The 20963-nt window shown below is 38.5% G+C and overlaps 1 protein-coding gene across 2 annotated transcripts in view; it reads left to right on the top strand.

Annotated features, from left to right (window-relative positions):
- Nucleotides 1-20963, top strand: part of nup210 (nucleoporin 210) — a 103496-nt gene that overhangs the window by 24517 nt on the left and 58016 nt on the right. For both annotated transcript variants that reach the window (XM_041191767.1, XM_041191768.1), the window contains 7 exons: nucleotides 1909-2067; nucleotides 5618-5686; nucleotides 8001-8107; nucleotides 9727-9867; nucleotides 12896-13033; nucleotides 14204-14359; nucleotides 16243-16441. In XM_041191767.1, the coding sequence (XP_041047701.1) occupies nucleotides 1909-2067; nucleotides 5618-5686; nucleotides 8001-8107; nucleotides 9727-9867; nucleotides 12896-13033; nucleotides 14204-14359; nucleotides 16243-16441 (969 nt within the window). The remainder of the gene's footprint in view (nucleotides 1-1908; nucleotides 2068-5617; nucleotides 5687-8000; nucleotides 8108-9726; nucleotides 9868-12895; nucleotides 13034-14203; nucleotides 14360-16242; nucleotides 16442-20963) is intronic.

The following is a 20963-nucleotide window of genomic DNA, read 5'->3' as shown; positions in this document are numbered from 1 at the left end:
TGGTCTAAATCTATTTGGCTGCTATGTTCAGATGACACTCCAATATAATTCTGATCATTTATTCAGTTATCTACATTGTATTGAATTAATATTCTTGTTGTTATCCTTTTTGAAAATGCATCATGTTGGCCTAATCCTCCACAACAATATGCAAGTGGGAAGGCAAGTGGTGAGACACAAGGAGTCAAGAGAGGGATATAGACAGGTTAAGTGAGTGGGCAAAAAAGTGGCAGATAGAATATAATGTGGGAAAATATGAGGTTATGCACTTTGGCAGGAAGAGTAGAGGAGATGAATATTATTTAAATGGCTGCAGCACAGGGATTTGAGAATCCTTGTACATGAATCCCAAAAAACTAACATATAAGTTCAACAGATAATAGGGAAGGCAAATGGAATGTTGGCCTTTATTTCAAAGGGAGTCGAGTATAAAAATAGTCAAGTCTTGCTAAAACTGTACAAGACACTAGTTAGGCCACCCCCTATCTAAGGAAAGATATACTGGCATTGGAGACAGTCCAGAGAAGGTTCATTAGGTTGATCCTGGGTATGGAGGGATTTTCTTACGAGGAGAAGTTGGGCATGTACTCATTGGAGTTTGGAAGAGTGAGAGGTGACCTTATTGAAACATATAAGATTCTTAGGGAGTTTGACAGGGTAGATCCTGAGAGGTTGTGGGAGAGTCTAGGACCAGAAGGTATAATCTCAGAGTAAGGGGTCACCCATTTAAGACCGAGGTGAAGAGGAATTTCTTCTCTCAGAGGGTAGTGAATCCGTCGAATTCTTTACCGCAGAGGGTTATCGAGGCTGGGTCGTTAAGGTGGAGATAGATTTTTAATCAGTAAGGGAATCGAGGGTTATAGGCAAAAGGCAAGAAAGTGGAGTTGAGGGTTATCAGATCAGCCATGATCTCATTGAATGGTGGAGCAAACTCGGTGGGCCGAATGCCCTACTTCTCCTATGTCTTGTGGTCTTCTGGTTAATATCTCTTTCATTAATCTGGGATAAATAGTAGCCTTGATAAATCGTTTGGAGCTCTTTTAATCTGTTGAGGGCTTCTACCTCATTTATATCAAAAGTAATCTCTGTCCCAACATTGCATTACTTCTTCCTATCATTACTTTCCTCTACCTGACCAGTTGACTAAAATGTCTAGGATCCAGAAACTTTTTCCAGATCTCACAGCTCAAAAGCAGTAGGCACAGAGAGGATCCTCCTTGCATCCAGCTGGAGTGGATATGAGGAAAATCTTTCACCCAGAGGGTGGTGGGCATCTAGAATTCAGTGCCTAAATTGATGCTTGAGATTGAAACAATAAACTCATTTCACAGGTACCTGGATCTGCACCTGAAGTGTTGCAACCTGCAAGGCCATGGATCATGTGCTGGAAAGTGGGTTTAAGATGAACGGCTAGTTTCTTTTATTCCTCTTTGGCTGGCGCAGGCACAATGGTCTGAATGGCCTCTCTGCCATTCGGCCTCTTGTGCTGCCCCATCATTCAACTAAATCATGCAGTTATCTCACACTCTCCCCATATCTCTTGATGTCTTTATTATTTAGAATCTACTATTTTGTTTTCCTGTCTATGCAGGAGAGAGATTTCCTTTACCCATTGCAAACCTAAACTCACTGTGACCTCCATAAAAAAATTCTGCTTTGTAATTTGAAGTTTTTGGGCCAGACTTACTTGTGGAATGAAATGTTTTCCTGTTCCGGCCTCTTCTTCCTACTATGCAGTAGTCTTTTATGTTTGCCAAACAAGAAGACTTTAATTGTTTGAAGTGAATTTAAAGATCATTGAAATGTTTCTTGAGCTAGTTATTTCAGCTAACTTCCATTGCATGTTTTGTTTGTAAGCTTTGCAATTTATCCACTAAAATTTACTAAAGTTTTTTTTTTCTTTTCCAGAACTAATGATGCCTTCTGATCAGTATGAATTAGAGCTGCAAAATAGCATAATAAGTCCAGGGGGAGATGCAAATCAACCAGTGGGCAAACTAAAGCAAGCCATGTCAACAGTAACCGCACTGCAGCAAGGGCAAACAAACCTGGTGCTGATGCATAAAAGTATCCTTTGCTATTTTGATTAGCACCTTGCAGAAGCTAAATGTTAAAGCATGTTCAGAAGTAACCTAATGCTAATGATCTAATACCTACCTCATACAAGCTCACACTGAATACACTTGTATGGCATGGATAAACTTTTAACAACCAGCTTTTTATACAGCAATATTAGCATTGTTTTTCCAACTTTGGCATGTTTGCAGCTAATGGATCTTCACTTATTCTGCATAAACAATATGCACAGGCAGCTATTAATGTGTTTGGATGCAGAATACTCCCAACCTCAATGGACAACAGGTCAAAGTCTATGCAGTTTGTGCAGTTGCCATACTGATTCTTGTGTGTCTAATTTAAATTAGTGTAATCAAGTAGCATTTTCAATAATAAAACAATGCAACTATATTTAGAAATTACAAAGCAAGCTAAACACAGTTAATGTAAGGCATTATAACGACAGCTACAGTGTAATAGCCTTAGTAGACTTGAACATAATGTAGCATATCAGCAGTATCCACTTATGTACTTTGTATAAGCATATTTATGCATGAAAGTTGGTTGCTTTTAGTTTATATAGCAAAGCAAGTGTTAGCAGTCATGTTCTTATTGCTGTACTATTTCTAGAATGGCATTCCTATAAAAAAGACCGCTTTGAGTTTTTAAGTGCTATATGATAATCCCAGCTTTCTCTGATGTTGAGTCTGATCTTCAGCCAATTCCCAGTAGTCAGCATCTTTTCTGGTTCATCAGCGCTCCTCCTCTGCTAACTTCAATTAACATCTTGCATGTGTTTTCATTTTTTAAAACATCTATTGGACTACTCTCAACAGAGTTTACAACAACCCTAACAGCCCACTCTCCTTCAAATATCCTTTTCTGACATCTAAATTGAATTTCTCCTCACTTTAACTTTCTCTGGCTCTAACTTCTGATTTAACACCAAACAAGAACCTCCTCTTTATGTTTGCTTAAAATAAAAAACATTAGCCCAGAAATTCCTCCTTGGGTTGAAATTGAATTGAGGTGGTAAAGTCCTTTCCAGAAGCAGGAGACTAGACATTGGATCATAATACTGCTGTAGTTGGTTCCACCCTTTGGATTGGTCAATGTCAAATTTGGGAGGGTAAGAAAGGGAAAGGTGGAGAAATTGATGCTCTTTCCTCCAAGATTCCAACTACAATATGGGGACATGTTTTAAAGTGTTTTTTAGTTTCCTTTGCTGCCTGCCATTTATGCCACTTTAAGGCCTATAAGAAAGTAGGTGCAGTGCTGGGACGCAGGTGTACTCCACTGTAAATGAGTCAATTGCTATTGGATTTTGTTGTCTTTTGTCCTTCGTTGATGCACAAAGTTTTGACCCATCCAGCCTGTGATTTCTCAGCAGTGGGATGTTGCCTGCTTTGGAGAGAACTTTACTGTCTCAAGAATTTGAGCACAGTTTTCGCAGCTGGCAGTGCTAAATGCTCAAGCTTCTTGGACATCATTATTTTACTGAAATTGGCAGCAACTTCTGGAGTCCATGCATGAGCATAATTATGCAAAAGTCCAGAAGCTGCTGCCAGTGATTCTACACTTTTCAGAAGACATGCTTAGTGTCCCTACTGAGTGCAATCTGTGGGGACCTTATGGATTGACTCAAATTTCCACTCTTGCACTTGAGTCTCGCTGTTTTAAAAAAAAAATTGTTGGAAAATGACACTTCTTTTGAATGAGTTTTAAATGTTTTTTTTTATAGCACACAAACTTGATAATTACTGGTGAACACACTCAGTGGCCCTGAGAAGCTAATTTTGTATTTGTAGAAGTGTCAGGTTTCTCCATTATGGTTAAAAGAAAATCCGCATTTAAAACTAATATTTTAAAAAGTTTACCTTAGCTTCTATCTTGATCCAACCATCATTTATTTTGCTATGTGAAAATTTAAATTAAAAGCGAAAGCGCTTTTAACATCTTGGTTTGCTATCCGTGAGAGTACTACGCTGTTTGCTTATATCACAGCTGCTGGACATCTGGTAATCCTCTTGACATGGCGACAGAAGCAGACTGTGAGGACAGGGGAGGTCAGCACCACATTGATGATCTTCGTGTGCAGCATTTTTGTGGTCGGCGACGAGGATCATTGCTTCACCACTGACTGCAAAATCCAGGCTATTACTTATTGGGGCTATTAAGGTCCAGGACTGCATCTACACCTATTTTTGGTGGACCTAAGGCTGCATAACCGATGGGAACCTTAAAGGAGTTTGAAAATGGACTTACATGTTCAATTTTAACAGACACTTCTGCTTTAGTACCTCTTTGTTATTTCAGCAAGTTTGAATCATAGAATGGTTAAACGCAGAAGAAAGCCATTCAGTCTATCATGCCCCTGCCAGCTCCCTGTAAGAGCAACTCAGCTAGTCTCACTGCCCCACTCTTTCCCCGTAGCTCTGCATACTTTTTCTCTTTAGGTAGTTATCCAATTCTAGTTTGAAAGCCACTATTGAATCTGCCTCCACTCTCTGACAGTGCATTCTAGATCCTGACTACTTGTGGCATAAAAACATTTTTCCTCATGTCACCTTTGCTTCTTTTGCCATTCATGTTTAATCAGTATCAGCTGGCTCTTTACCTTTCCGCCAGCGGGAAGAGTTTCTCCCGTCATGATCTTGAACATGTCCATCAAATCCCTTCTCGACCTCCTTTTCTCCAAGGAGAACATTCCAATTTTTTCATTCTATCTGCATATCTGAAGTTCCTCATCCCTGGAACTATTCTCCTGAATCTTTCTGCACTCTCTCGAAAGCCTACGCATCCATTCTAAAGTGTAGTGCCCAGTTCTATCATAACTTTATTGCCCTTGTAGTCTGCCCCTATCTATAAAGCCTGGGATCCCCTATGCTTCATTAACCGCGCCCTTGCCCTTATCGTTCAATGATTTGTGCACATATACACCCAGGCCCCTCTGCTCCTGCACCCCCCTTTAAAATTGTATCCTCTTTTATATTGCCTCCCTTGTTCTTCCTACCAAAATTAATCACTTCACACTTGTCTGCATTAAATTTATCTGCCACTTGCCCACCCATTCCACCAACCTTTCTACGTCCTTTTGAAGTTTATCATTAATGCCCTCACAGTTCACAATCCTTCCAAGTTTTCCGTCATCTTCAAATTTTGAAATTGTGTCCTGTATACCAAAGTCAAGATCATCATACTATAACCTCCCCAGTCCAGATTGCTTGGAACCAAGTCATTTCTGGGTTTCATAATTTTCTGTGTTATAGAATGATGTTAGAATGGCTAACCATGAGCGTCTGAACCAGAATCATAGCTATATTTACCTGAAACATTATAAAGCAGTAATAAAAATTTGGATTGAGATTTGGAACTGGTCAGCAAAATAATAGTTCTATATGGAATCAGCCTTTTAATTTCAGACTGACTACAAGACTTTATGGATATTGTATTATAATCATTGGCCTCTATGAATGTTTTGAAATGCCTATATTCTTTAGTTATATTTGAAAATAGGTTGATGACCGTTTTAAACTTACATGACCCTTAACAAATGGCTTAGGTATTCGTATGCAAGGTGTATCCCGGTTACCAAACTGCACAATTTATGTCGTTGAGCCACGTTACCTAGGTTAGTATTTAAAATAATTTATCAATGAAACATCTGTCAATTGTGAGTACATTTTTTTTTAGATTTGAAAACTATATTATAAATTATTCTTCAATTTGGTCATCATGATTCATACATAAGTAAAAAATATTTTAAATTAAATAGTTCATTTTGAAAGTTCTGTCTTGCAATGTTATTAGGTTGGGCTTTTCCCCTTGAGAAAAACTCTAGTAAATTGTCTTAGTTTTATATTTGGAAACAGATAAACTAATAGTGGAATTGATTTTTCTGCCCATTTCCTTATGACCAAGTGATACTGCAGGTACTGAGATAACTTATCAATATAAATATCAGTTTCATTTTACTTGCAGTAATAGACAGCTGAAGAGCTTCCTTGCTTTCAGAATATTCCAATGTGCTACAGTTCATACAATAATTGTTTTTATCCTTTTAAGTTATAGCTATATCAGGGCTGAACAGTGATTTGGTAAGCATTTACTTACTTGTAAACTAACATTGAATTAGTAGGCTTTTAAATAAATTGGGGAATAAGGCAATACAAATGAATAGTTCATCATCCAAATAGCCTGTTCTTTTACATCATTCCAGCAGCCAGGAAAGCCACATGGTCTTCCACATTCTTTGCTACGTAAGGTTTTATTGTGGAATTATAATCTTGTTCATTTTCTCCAATTCTAAGCAATTGTGTTCATGTAGCCAGTTAATAAGAAAAAAAGGTTACATTTGACTATTTGTTTATTTAAATAGCTTTAATCATTCAACTAATAGATTGTTCTTTCTGCATAATATAACATTTTTCTGTATTTGGTCTGCTTGTTTCAAGCTGCCTTGGAAATGGATCAAATGTGTGTCTGTGACTGGATGTTCCAGTATAAGATAATGCATGTCTTTGATAGATGGGCCATTCCAAAGATTTCATGGCAGTGTTCTGGAACAAATAGTTGCTGAGGTTTTGCTACAGTAGTCAAAATAGTCAATAGGTTGTTGAGGACAATTGATCAATCCTTTGAGGATGGAAGATTCTATTTATGTTCCATCCATTTCTTAATTCTGTGAATCGTATATAACATCCATCTAGAGAAAGCTACCTGAAGAATATTTCATTTGTGACTGAAGTCTTTTTTTCCCCAATCCACTGAGCAAGTAAGGCAGTATAACGGTACCAAAAATATCTGTGCTGATAACCTGGTATTTCCAACAACATAATCAGTACTGATTTTAATAAATAGATGTTACTCTAATTTAGAAAATCATTTTATGGGGGTTAAATTCTTATTGATAATAATGTGCACTGAACAATTGTTGATAGCTTGTCGCAGATTTGCTTTTGTCACAGGAATGTTAATACTAAACATTGGCCACAAAATAACTATCTGGTAACACAGTATTCTAATAGTTTGTTGGGGAAGCCTTCCATGATCCAATCTGTGAACTTAATTGCTCATGACGTTAATGTTCTCCATTTGTAAAGGCTTCCTGCAATGCTGGGCAGTCGACCAGTTAGCAATGCATAGATATCTACCCTGCCATTCTGAAGAGGAGTCATATTCGATTTGAAACATTAACTCTATTTCGTAGGAACAGAGGAGCAGAAGTAGGCCATTTGGCCCCTTGAGCTTGCTTTGCCATTTAGCTAGATCATGGCTGATCTACCTCTTCCTGCCATCTTCCTGCACTATCCCTGTAACCCTTGATGTCATTGGTTTCTAGAAATCTGTTGACCTCTGCTTAGAACATACTCAATGTCTGAGCTTCCACAGCCCTCGGGTAGAGAATTCCAAAGATTCACCACATTCTAACTGAAGAAATTTCTCCTCATCTCACTCCTAAATTCCCTCCCTCTCTTATTCTGAGACTAACCATTTTGTACATTTCAAGACAGAACTTTCAAAATGAACTATTTATTTTAAAATATTTTTACCTGTATATGAATCACAATAACCATCAAACTGAAGAATAATTAGAATATAGTTTTCTCTCTCCTTCAGATGTTGCCAGACCTGCTGAGTTTTTCCAGCACTTATTTTTATTTCAGATTTCCATAAGTGTGCCCAATATTTCACTTCACAAAAGTCCTGTGGGTGCTGTACTCATTTTGATCTCCTATGATCTTGATCACAGTCAAAGGAACTTGGCACAAGCTTATGACAGTATCCATGTTGATATGTAAGAATACAAAACTTTAAAGGAAAAGTGTCTTGTGAATTTCTCTTTGTAATAACAGTCCATTACACGGAGGTTAGAAAATAATTATATTGAAGGTAAGGAATCTTTATACTTTTTTATATATATATATATATATACACGCACACAGGTTTTACAGTTCACCCTGGAGACAGATGGATTTTGGAAACTGGGAAAATGTATGGTCTAACTATTGAAGTGTATGATAAAGAAAGCAATAAACTTTATCTATCTGATGTAAGTATTACATAAATTATACATTTTTAAGTTACTGAAAAACCTGTGACATCAAATTTACCGACAGTTCTTTTAAGATGACTGTGGTGTTCATTAGAATAAAACAGTTGTCTAAATTGCTGCGCATTTTTTCCAGTATTCTTTGTAACTGACATTCCAGAATGATTTAGCAACTGGCTCACCCCTCTCAACCTCTTTGAAAATTGATAAACTGGAAATTAAAAGTGAGCAAATTGTGTAATTTAGACAATGTTTAAACATTCTTGTTTCCCTCAGAAACATGTATAGGTTTTTATAGATTGCAATGAGTCAGAGTTTGCTGAAGCAGAACATATTGTAGCATGCCTGGTTAAGTAGACGTTTCCCTGCACTCTTCAGCTCAAACATTTTGCTGTTAGTGCAGTGAGAGAAGTGGGTTATCTGGGAACTTGACAAATAATGGGGTCAACAGTATATCTCTTTAACTAATGAAATTTAAAGATTGAGAAACAAACAAAGGAAGAACTGCGAGAAGGTTGAATTACAATGCGTAGATTTGATGTCAAGTTAGGAAGAGAGAGTAATAGAAGGAAAGATGCATTTGATTGAGAGAGAGAGAAAAAGGCAAAGTAAGATATTTTGTAATTTTAAATTTGGCTTTTTAAAAAAAATCTTAAAGGATGAGGCTCTCCCTTTTAATTGATCAATTTCAGGGCCAGAGTTTAATTGGCAGTCATCAAGAATATTATGTAATTGAAAAGGGCACTTGCACTATTAATTACTAGACTGAACTTTCGTGGTGAGTTAAATGGGTAATTAATTTGCAAATGCAGCAATTTCACGAAATGAACAACGAGGTTGAGGGCGAAATGCCAATTTCAGGAAGCTAACTTGAAATTGTCCTGCCAACTTTTGATTTTCAATTCATGGGGCATCTCGTCATGTGAAGTTGCTGGTCAAATTGTATGTTAATAGCTGCAAGTCTCATAGCTGCATGTCTCGTTCCGGACATTGTTTCAACAGGCCCAATACAAAGCTATTTTTCTATATTCTGTATTGAGCTTTGAAACCAAGCTATTTTGCACTTAATAATCCCTCTCCTAAAAAATTAAGAACAAGAGTTAAATTTTGAAGTGTCATCATTCCAAGTATTGCGACCAGCTGTAAATTGGGAAAGTGACAGTACAGAATTTTCTCATTATCTTTTGAACAGCGCCCATCCTCCAGAAGAACATTGAACCTTACCTTTAAGGGGCAAATATCTTTATTTTATCAATCTGAGCACCAGTTTTCATTCAGTTCCCATTTTTCGAATAGCCATTTATTTGGAATCTTTGTTTCTTTCTGTTAAATATTTGTTATTGAAATAATGAGAATTAACTTTGTCAAGGATATTGTCTTATTGGAGTCACCCAGCAAAAGTTCTAATAGACAGTTGAGGCGCTCTGTGTTACCAAAGTTTGTAACTGAGGGTTTTTAGTGCCAGATATCCATTTTGTAAATTGACTCTTTGTCATGTTTTATATCTGGCATAGTAGGTTATTGTCACTTTAATGTACTACATTTATGTGGAAATAAAAGTTATTCATGTTTGTATTTAACATTTTGTGCAAAAAAACATTTTTTTTATTGGAACATAGGATATCCGAATTAATACTGAAATTCCAAAGGAGTATTTTGAAATACTGGAGACCTCTGTGAATGGATCATACCATCGTGTAAAAGCTCTGAAGAAAGGTCAAACAATAATTGATGCTTCATTAACCAATGTGGTTTCTCAGGTCAGTTGTTTTTGTCTAGTAATTTCTTCCCATTTAATGCCAGGCCATCCTTTAACAATGAGGGAGTATGTGGAAACCAATAGTGCACAAAATATTGTACCTTATCTGGTTAAAGTTATAAAGGGATTTTTTTGTGTTCACTTCAATGCATAAGATGAAGCATTGATATCCTTTCTGATTTTCTGACTCTTTCGAAACACCAGAATGTACTCAAAATAACATTTTTTTTATACGATTGAGCAGTAGACAATTGATTTCGGCTTTGGAGCAAGTTTTGTAATTGGCTAGTTGATTGAGACCTTCATTTAGATTGCATACAGTCTATTAAACTGGTCTTAACTGAAGTTTCAAACTTGATTGCTATTCTGTTTTGCAACCTTTGTTCCAGAAGGAAATTAGCTCCAATTTACAGGAATAATATTTAATAATTTTGTTTTAAGAAAGAGCTATTTGGTATTTATAAGCAAAAACATCAAACACATTAACTAATTTAGAACGTAGAACTTTGTACATCCATGTAGAGTGAATGTGCAGGAGGTGGTGACCAAATTCAGGAACAGTAAATTGCAATGCACATGGTGAAATTGAATGCAACAGGTGTGCATTGGAAATTATGACACTTGTCACACTAATGTAGAGTAATAAACTTCTAAATAGTGACCTGATCTCTTATTGGGTGCTGAGTCAAAATATCTTCGAAAAATTCCTATGCTTCGCTTTAGTTCAGAATATGGCACTGTTTTATATATTATAGTGTTTTGATTTTATGAATTTCAACAAATAATGATGCTTATTGAACCTGCAAGAGTTTTTGTGGGACCTGCAAGAGTTTTATTCCTCTGTCATAGTTGTCAGCCTTGGCTCAGTGTTGGTTCTTTTGCACCTCAGTCATGTGCTGAAGCCCCTGTTAAGTTGAGGAGCATATCATTTAGGCTGGCATTTCAATGAATTGTTGGAAGCACCTTCTTTTGGGTTGAATGTTAAGCCAAGACACATTTCTGCCCCCAGCCCCCCTCCAGTAGAGATAAACAATTCCACAATACTATTCAAAGAGCAGCAAGGGAGTGCTGCTGCTGTTCTGGCCAACCTTTAATCCTAACTCAACAGTTGGAAAGGAAACAGATAATCTGGTCATTTATTTAACACTCTACATCTTGTTAAAGCAAGATGGCCATGCATGATGGCAGCAAGCACACTGTTCCGCGTGTGCGCAGAAATCCAATGATGTCACTACACTGCACCCAGCCTGCCAATGTGCATGTGCGTCAATGACATTACCATATACACACGCGCCATCCTCCTCACACCATCATACCCGCGCCATCCTCCTCACACCATCATACCCGCCTCCTCTTCTTCCTCCTCAGCCCCCATTGCTCCCCTCGGCCCCTGTCCCTTCCCCCTCTCCTCCACTCATTGGCCCCCTTCTCCCATTCCTTCCTCCCACCCCGGTTCAGGCCCCCCCACGCCCCGGCCCGCCCTGCCCTGTTCACCGTATGGCCCTCACTCAGACAACTCACTGCCTGAGGCCCGAGTCCAACTGGGGCCCTGGCCTGAAAAATTGACTCCCTGTGAATCACAGGCACTCCGGCTAATCTACTCCAATTAGGAATTCAAGGGCGCTGCCTAAAACACAGCTGTGATGATATGAGCAGCGCCATTTTTGCTCCTGGCCGCTGCCTACTTTGTTGCTCGCAGTGATGTGACTGAGTAATACGCTAGAACTGCACATGCACAGCATTGGCAACAAACGCAGCTGGTGCTGCTTGTGGGGCTTGGTGAAAATTGGCTGTGTTTTCTGCGTTGCAACAGTGATTACATCTCAATACTAGCTCATTGGATGTAAAGAATCTTACGTCCTGAGGTCGTGAAAGGTGCTATCTAAAAGTGTTCACTTCATTATTATAGAAGAGCAGTGCAGTTCTCCATTGGTGTTCTTGTCAGTATGTATCCCTCGACCAACATTACTATAATAGAAGCCTGGTCATTATGTCATTGCTGTTCAAGGGACTTTGAGATGTTTTGAAAGGCACTATATAATCCTCTGTCTGCCTTTGTGTGACAGTTAAGTAGTGTTTCAAGCTTCAGTGGTTGTCTTATCACTTGGTGGAATAATGATTTGTATAAAAGTTGATTTGAACTTGAAAGAGAGAAATTGGTCATAGTTATGGAATTTGCATCCATGTGTCTGTGTGTATATATATAGTATTTCCCTTTGTTTTAGCAGCAAAGTGAAATGTAGCCTAATGGGCATAATTAGAAATGATTGATAAATTCATGCTGTTTCATACTAGTTAGTTAATTTTACATCTTCTTTTGATCATTGTTAACTTGACATGTTTTATTCCACACAATCATATTAAATTTTTTAACTAAATACATATATAAAACATCCAGAAAAGCAGGCTAAGTTGTTTTTCAACTTTTTGTGAACATTTTATATATGTGAGGGAACATGGGTGTTTTTCTTAAACTTCCTTATATATCTGAGTCAGTGGATGAGAAATTGGAAACATTTAGGGTGGGATTTGCCTGTTGCGTGATCAGTCTCGGCGAAAGGCAATGGACATTTGGCTGAGCGGCTGAATCTCCCATGGTGAGTCCTGTCGTGATGGGGCGGGAAAATCCTGGCCTTGGTTTTTTTCTTAATAAAAGAGCTTTGAAGGCTGAAATTTCAAGAGACTGCAGTAAGAAATTAATTCACCAAGTTTAGAATTAGCATTGTGATTGTTGTGCTGTAAGTGTTATTTTTTTGTATAAATTACCAAAAATCTGCTCTTCAATTGGTGAAAAACATGGCCATGCTGTTGAAATGGTTGTAGATAGCAAGGCTTGCAGATAGCAAGCCCTGAAAGTTTTTGGTTTCATTAACTAAGTGGTTTTTGAAACACTTCAGTTTTCAAAAGTGCATTATCTTCTCTTTGCCTACTTTCCTGGAAAATGCCTTTATCATGGTTATATCAGTATAGTTCATAATTTTACTAATACCTTTTCAACTCTTTCTTTTTTGTTTAATTTTGACTTTCAGAATGGAATTGTACATTCCCTGCCAGTCCCTGTGCGAAACCAACAGGATGTCGAAATTTATAATCCAATAGTTCTTACGCCAAGCATTTTGACATTTCCTTGGCAGCAGATGGCTGGAACTTATCAGTATGCAATAAAGGTGCGGTGCATTTTATTCTGTTAACATAATGTATTTTTTGATGTTCGTTATATGCACAAGGTTTCTTGGAATGACTTTGTCCCATACTACAGTTAGAAATCGGCCATTGGTTTATTTTCTTACCACAAAAAGACCCCTTTTGTTTTGAATCTTCCTCTTGGAAATACAATCTCCAGAAATGCCTGTGTTGACAGTGAGGTGGCAAATAGAATTGTCAAAGCAAGCTCAGCATTTGCCCATTTGGGCAAGAGACTGTGGAGGAAACAAAGTATCAAACTGGCAATGAAACTTGCTGAATGCAAAGCTATAGTAATACCTCTTCTCTTCCCCCCCCCCCCCCAAAAAATATGTTTGTGAGACTCCAAAGTGCAGTCATGGATGAATTGTCTGATTTGTTGGGACTGCTGTCCTTGCCTTTAGTCCTTAGCTGCCTGTATTCACATAATCTTTACAGTGCAGAAGGAGGCCATCAAGTCTGCACTGGCTCTCTGAAAGAACCTTCTACTTCATCCCATTCCCATTCCCCTACCTTATTCCTGTAACCTTGCACATTCATACTTTTCAGGTAGCAATCTAATTCCCTTTTGAATACCTCGATCGAACCTGCTTCCACCACCCTCTCAGGAAGTCCGGTCCTGACTCCAACTGCCCTTTCAGTTGGGGGGTGGGGGAATTCCTTGCCTTCCTTTTACTCAATTTATCAATTATTTTGAATCTGTGTCCTCTGTAGTAATCTGTGCTCTCTTGCGTGGAAACAGTTTCTCATTATTTACCCTGTCTTATCCTCCATCACCTAACTATTTGCCTTTGTCAGGCATGACTACAACACTGGAGAGTTTCACCCTGATCCCTACTGATTTCAATTTTGAAGAACTCCTTGGTACCACTGTTGGTCAATGTTGCCTTGTTGTGAAGGGAAGTCACCTTCATACCACCTCTGGGATTCAGCTATTCTGTCCATGTTTGGGCCCAGCTGTAATGACATAATGTTAGCTTGTTTTGCCAAAGTCATATGTAGTATAATATCCCAGTAATTCTTCCAAGGTATTGAATACATAATTCCAAATGCATTAGAATGAGATTCTGTTGAATGTGATCACAGTTACATTATATGTTAATGACTGACATTGAATATTTATTCCTTTATTATATGTTTAATTTGTTACTTAGGCAGAAGGTGGGAGTGGAAATTTTACCTGGTCATCATCCAGCCAGGCTGTGGCAACAGTGACAGTTAAAGGGATTATGACAACAGCAAGCGATATAGGGTTAAGTGTAATACAAGCGCATGATGTTCAGAATCCATTACACTATGGGCAAATGATGGTAAAATGATTTTTAAGATTTTTTTTATCCCTTCTTCATGAACCTTTAGGAAATACAAAAATGAAATGTATATATTTGGAATAAATTATGTACTCCACTTTTATGAAATTGAAGCAATAAAACATTGATCCTGATTTTGCAGTAAAACCAAGTGAGGCTTTGATGTTCACTGTTATTGAACTGTAAATTGAGCAGCAACATCCACTGATAGCATGTGCAGTTAAACATGGAAAGCAGTAGCTGCAGTTTAACAGTATCGTACTGAGACTAGGCGTTAAAACACCTGGAAGGATGTAGAGTTGTGACACTTACATGGTTGATGCTCACTAAACTTGAAAGGAAAACTTAGGTTCAAGTGTAAGTAAATTCTTAATGATGTCATAATTCTCAATTGCACTCAAACTTTTCCTCTTGCATAGATATTTTGTACAAGTGTGGGTTCTCATTCCTTCAGTTTTCAACTTTGTTTGAAATCTTAAAAATGTAAATACAAATTTTCTATACATAATGTCTCTCTCAATCCCATCTTTGTTTCCTTCTCTTCATTTTGCCTGCTATTTGTGATGTGTCAAATTAACTATACTGACACTTACTGGTTCAGACCTTATACCTCAGTAAGAATTCTCCAATTTGATTGAATAAGGAGATGCACAGTCTTCTCACTTCGCAGAATGTCTTCAGAGGGAGCTGTGTGGTTTTGACTCTAATTTAAAGTAAGCTCTGAAGCAAAATTTCACAGTCTGAACAAGTGAAAATATAATAAACAGACTACAAGATCTGGGCCATTAATTGTTAAGGCCATCATTATGCTTTTCTAAAAGGTACTTTAATGCTGACTACAGGGCAATAAGTAGGTGTTCAGATTGAGATGTACATGGCCCTGTGAAATTGCTACTTGGTCTAATATTTTTCCCAGGCTTACACAGACCCTTTTTAAAAGAAAACCAAAAACTTTACCTTAAGTGTTTCATCACTGCGTGTTACTGTAGCCCAAGAGCTATTTCTTCAAACAAAGCTCTGTGATTTGAGTTTCTGTCCCTATAAAATATACTGCAAAGTTAGCCAGTAGTCTGTATGGTTCTCTGTGTTTTCTTTATAAGTATCCAGGAAGATTTGATTAACCAGACTATTAGGTTTCTTATCAAAATGTCAATTCGGTAAATTAAATTGTTTGGTTCCTTTTTCAAAAATGGCTTGCCTTTAAGTGAACAAAGCATACGACTTTCATCATGCTACCAGACTGAAAATATTGATAAATAACAAACCAAGCATAGGAAAATTTTTAGGAGGTTTATCAAGGTTAGCATATGCCTTGGCATTTCTTTTAAATTGAGTGTCAGACTTGCCAATAATATTTGTTTTATTGTTCTTATCAAGGTAAAAGCAATAATGGCACCAAAAATGTGTGATTACAATAAAATTGAAACTGAACACTACATTGTGCAAAAATGGTAACAACTGATGACAATGTTGTTTTATCAGTATATCACAATTTTTCATTTCATAACATTGATAATACTCTGTTTATCTTGTGTCAGATGGAATTGGGTCCATCACCCTTTTCAGACTAGAGAGCAAGTCTTGTAAATACTTCATTATAGTATTGAGGGAATACTACATTGGACATAACATCTTTAGAATGAGGCATTTATACAGCAACTTGTCTGCTTGCTTGGTGGTTATCCAAAATTCCAGGTTACTATTCAGAAAAGAGTTATGAGTTTCTGCCAGTTGCCTGGCTAGTAAATTTAAAATCACTAATTAATGCTCTCCTGTAAAACCATATATCTTCAGTGTTTTAATGGCTAGCAACTTGGATAGTTTGTGGTTGTGATATTTTGATTTTAATTTGTAATTCTGTTTCAATACTTTTTTATCTTGAGGTTTATGTAATAGAGCCAATCCAAATGGAGTTCACACCTTGCCAGGTAGAAGCTCGAGTCGGACAAACATTGGATTTACCGCTCAAAATTTACGGTCTGATGAACGTGGAAACAAATGAAAAAGTTATGTTAACTGACTGCTCCCATTTTGATCTTGTGGTGGAGATTGAAAACCGTGGTATTTTCAAAACTATAGAAGGTAATGAATAATATATTTAATTTTATGATCTGACTAATAGCAGGAATAGACAAACTAATAATTTCTGTTTTTAGTATAATTTTTTTCGAGCAGTAAATAACATGCATCTTCAGTGGAGCAAAAGCGGTGGAGTACTTAACAACATCCTGTTTTTATATAGCACCTTTAATGTAATAAAGCATCCCAAGGCACTTTAAAGGTACATAATGAAACAAAAATGATACCAAGACACATCAGGAGATATTAGGGCAGCTGACCAAAAAGCTTGGTTTAAAAGACAGGATTTAAGATGAGTGTTAAAGGAGGGAAGAGTGGTAGTGAGATGGACAGTGAAAGGGAGGAAATTCCACAGATTAAGGCCCAGACATCTGAAGGTATGGCCTCCAATGATTGAGCAATTGAAATATGAGATGCTCAAAAGGCCAAAATTAGATGATCACAGGTATCCCTGAGGGTTGTGGCTCTGGAGAAAGTTAGAGATAGGGAGGATGGGTGAGGCCACGGAGGAATTTTAAAACAAGGATGAGAATTTTAAAATCAAGACTTTGCTTGACCAGGAGCCAATGTAACACAGTGAGCACGGGGGTGATAGATGAACAGGACTTGATGTGAGTTAAGATATGGGAAGCAGAGTATTAGATGATCTCAAGTTTGCAGAGAGTAGAACATGGGAGACTAGCCAGGAGTATGTTGGAATAATTGAGTTTAAAGGCAACAAAGGCAGGAATGAGGGTTTCAGCAGCAGGTAAACTGAGACCCAAGGTGAAGTCAGGTGATGTTAGGGAGATGGAAATAGGCAGGCTTAGTTATTGCACAAATATGAGGTTGGAAGCTCATCTATCGGTCAATTATAACACCAAGATTGCGAACAGATTGGTTTAATCTCACTCTTGCTTGGGATAGAGCTGAAATTGGTAGTAAGGGAACAGAGCTGGGACTGAAAACAGTGGCTTCAGTCTTCCCAATATTTAATTGGAGGAAATTTCTGCTCACCCTGTGCTGGATGTCAGATAAAGTAGTCTGGTAACTTAGCAACAGTACAGGAGTTGAGAGATGTGGTGAGGTAGAGCTGGGTGTCATCAGCATTCATGTGAAAACTAACATTGTGCTTTTGGTAGACAAGCAGAATGAGATGAGAAATAGGGGGCTAAAGATTATACCCTTGAGGGACATCAGATGTGACAGTGTAGGAGCAGGAAGAGAAACCATTACAAGTGATTTTTGACTACAATTAGGTAGATGAGAATTGAATCAGGTGAGAGCAGCCCCACCAAGCTGGAAGACAGTGGAGAGGCACTGGAAGAGGATATGTGGTCAGCCATGTTAAAGGCTACAGATAGGATGAGGAGCGAACGTTTACCTTTGTCACAGTCACATATTATGTCATTTATGACTTCAATAAGAGCGGTTTCAGTACTGTAACAAGGCAGAAATCCGACTGGAGGGATTCAGACATGGAGTTCTGGGAAAGGTGAGCTCAGATTTTGGAGGTGAAAACACATGCAAAGACTTTGGAAAGGAGTGGGAGGTTGGAGATGGAGCTATAATTCGCAAGGATGGTGGAGTAAGAGGTGATGATGGTGGATTTAAAGGAGAGTGGGAAAGCATCTGAATAGAAACCATTTGCAATATTGGCTAATACGAGGACCAGGAGGAAAAGCTGGCTAGTCAGTAGTTTAGCGGGGATAAGGTCAAGGGACCAAGAGGTGGATCTCATGGACAGGATGAGCTTTGACCACACTGCTCCTCTACGTGCCTCCCACCAGAATGTCCGTTCTGAAGAAGACTTGCCATCCTTGATTGCATCACCATGACCTTAGTAGAAATCCGGCTATGGAGTGATGACACCTTTCCCCTTAATGAAGCCTGATCACCTGTCTATATCTTCTCAGAGGCAGGATAGGAGCAAACTTGGAGAAAGATGTGAGTTCAGGGTTAAGGCTAGGGAGGGTGGACAGCGTTAGAGGAAGGTTGGCCTGGTGGGCTAGTGAAAGGGAGACGACCGTATAGGTAGCTGATGAGATGGTCTTGATCTTAGTGACAAACAAGTGCATGAACTCCCTGCACATTGCATGGGAAGGTATTGAGAAAGTTCACAGTAGAGAAAAGAGAAAGGGTTATCCTTGCATTCTAGGATAGTCTCGGAATGTTGAGCAGTCTTAGCAAGTGAGAGTAGGACCCAATAGTGTTTTATGTAGTCCAACCAGATCTAGTGGCTATACCAGTTCTCAGCTACATCCATTTCAGCCTGTATCCCCTGGACTTAAGGGAGCAGAGATGAAGGCCATACCTGAGTGAGTAATGGTTTTATTGGGGACTAGGGCATTGAAGGTGGAGGCGATGATTCATTTGAGCAAGTTGATACAGAAGTAGGTAGGGCTGGGGTGTGGAAGGGGAATGTGGGTGAACATTGATGCAACAAAGTGGCCTTATCTGTGATTGATTCTAAGGGATGAGCAAAACCATGTGTGATAGAAAGATCAAGGAGGGAGAGATTTAGGCAGGATAAGAGGGCGGAATTCAAGAGAAAGCATAATAAGTTGAGATGGAGGTTGAAATCACAAAAGATGAGAAGTCATTGGGTTCAGAGATGAGGAAGGAAAGCAGTGAAGATATCTCAGAAAATTTTTATCCTATTTGTTTGGGCCGTAGAGAAAAATGATTTTCACTGAGAGAGGGTTGGAACAAGATGAAATGCTCAAAGGCGGAGAAAGTGCCAAAGGAGTAGGAGCTGATGATAAGCACCACACTGCTGTCATGCTGGTCTTGTCGGGGCAAGGGGTAGAAGATATAGGTAGGTGAGCAGGCTTCATTAAGGGAAAGGGAGTCATCACCCAACAGCCAGGTTTCCATTAAGGTCATGATATTGATGCAATCATGGATGACAGGAGCTTTCTTCACAAGTGAACGGATATTCTGGAGGGAGATGTGTAGAAGAGTGGTGAAAGCGGATGCACTGGCAGAGTCCACAGGGTCGGCAATGGGAGGGGTGAGTTGGACAGGAAGGAAAATGGCAAGATTAGCCCTCAAGTGGGTGCACTGGACAAGGTGGTTGTTGAGGGGTATGGGAATTGGTGTTGCTGCTCAGAAGTCAGCACCCAGTGCCTTGATGCAGTCTGTGACTCTTGTGGTATCCTCAGATGAGGAGCTGCAGGCTTACTTAAGAGGGAGTCACACCTGGGACAATGGAAAGAGCAAGAAGGTTGAGAAGCACTGAGCATTGGGGTGGGGAATCCTGAGGACAGAGTGCCTGAGAGTGGAGTAAAGTTTAAAAAGAAAGGGCATGAGTGGGAATAGCATTGATGTTCTGGTGTCCAGTGCAGCAATCAAAATACACAAATGGTCTTGGAAAGCTCAAGTTAAATTGGTCTGGTTAATTTTTTTTCTAGCACTGTAAACTGATAATTGAATTTTAGTACTTGTCACTTGCAGCCACACCTCAAGGGCAACACATTTTGACCCTGCATCAATTTTTTGTGTATCTTTAACATCTGGAGTGTTCACTTTTCAAAATATTCAGAAAGAAACCTATGTTTGTACAATTGATTCACAAGTCTGATGATTCACAGCTGCATGTACACTTCTGTATGTAAGAAATTGCAATTTTCTGTAGATGGAGAGTGATAAAAATGTTTGCAGTGAAATTTTGTCATGCTTGAGTTGCCAGTAGAATGGTTAACTAGTAAAAAGTAAAAGTATCACTGTTGTGGTATAAGATATACTTTTGAACAAGGAAGAATTAGGGATTTTAAATTTAAAATCCCTGTTTATTCTGAATTGACTTAAAAACATGAAAGGGCAAGTTCTGAAAATGAATGGAGCATCATGAATCAACATTTTCTACCCCTTGCAGTCATGTGATTGCTTTGAAAAGGCAACAAATCCAGGGCCAATAGGTGAAAAAGTACTTGGAAAATTCTTCTGAGTCCCTCAAGTGATCAAAACAAGACCAGAAGATCACTTGGGCTAGTGTTAACTATAAAGACACCTGCCTGCTTTATGCTGCGATCTTTGTCCCAGTTGAGAACCAGACCAACTCCCCCTTGAAGACACAGTCTGCATTTGCCACACCAGCCAGCAATGTACTCGAGGCTCACTACTCTTTAAGAAACTCAGAACAACTTAAGATCCAGTCCATCCTACTCTTCAATTTTGTGTCTCCAGAGCTCCCCAATTTGCAAAGCTGGAATAGTCAATCAATAGGAATGCTATACAGCTCTTTAAATTCTTTTATTGACATTTATCAGGCCATCACCAAGTCAAATTTGAATGGCCTGCACTGAACTGAAAAAATAAGTTTGAGTAATAGTGGGGCTTGAGCTGAAAATTATTGAATTATACATTTTATCTCCTGAAACCAACAGAAAAGGAATGCATGATTTTCTTCATTTTTATATATTTACTCTGAAGTGAACAGACCCCGGTCTTTGAGCCTTTTTGAGTGGCAGAGGTTGATTATCAAAGAATCATTCTTATAGCTCTCATCTGGATCTTTTCTATTTCCACTATGTTACCCACTGTG

Source organism: Carcharodon carcharias, chromosome 7 (genome assembly GCF_017639515.1).
Source record: "Carcharodon carcharias isolate sCarCar2 chromosome 7, sCarCar2.pri, whole genome shotgun sequence".
Taxonomy (NCBI): Eukaryota; Metazoa; Chordata; class Chondrichthyes; order Lamniformes; family Lamnidae; genus Carcharodon; species Carcharodon carcharias.
This window is presented reverse-complemented; position numbering and strand designations above follow the sequence as displayed.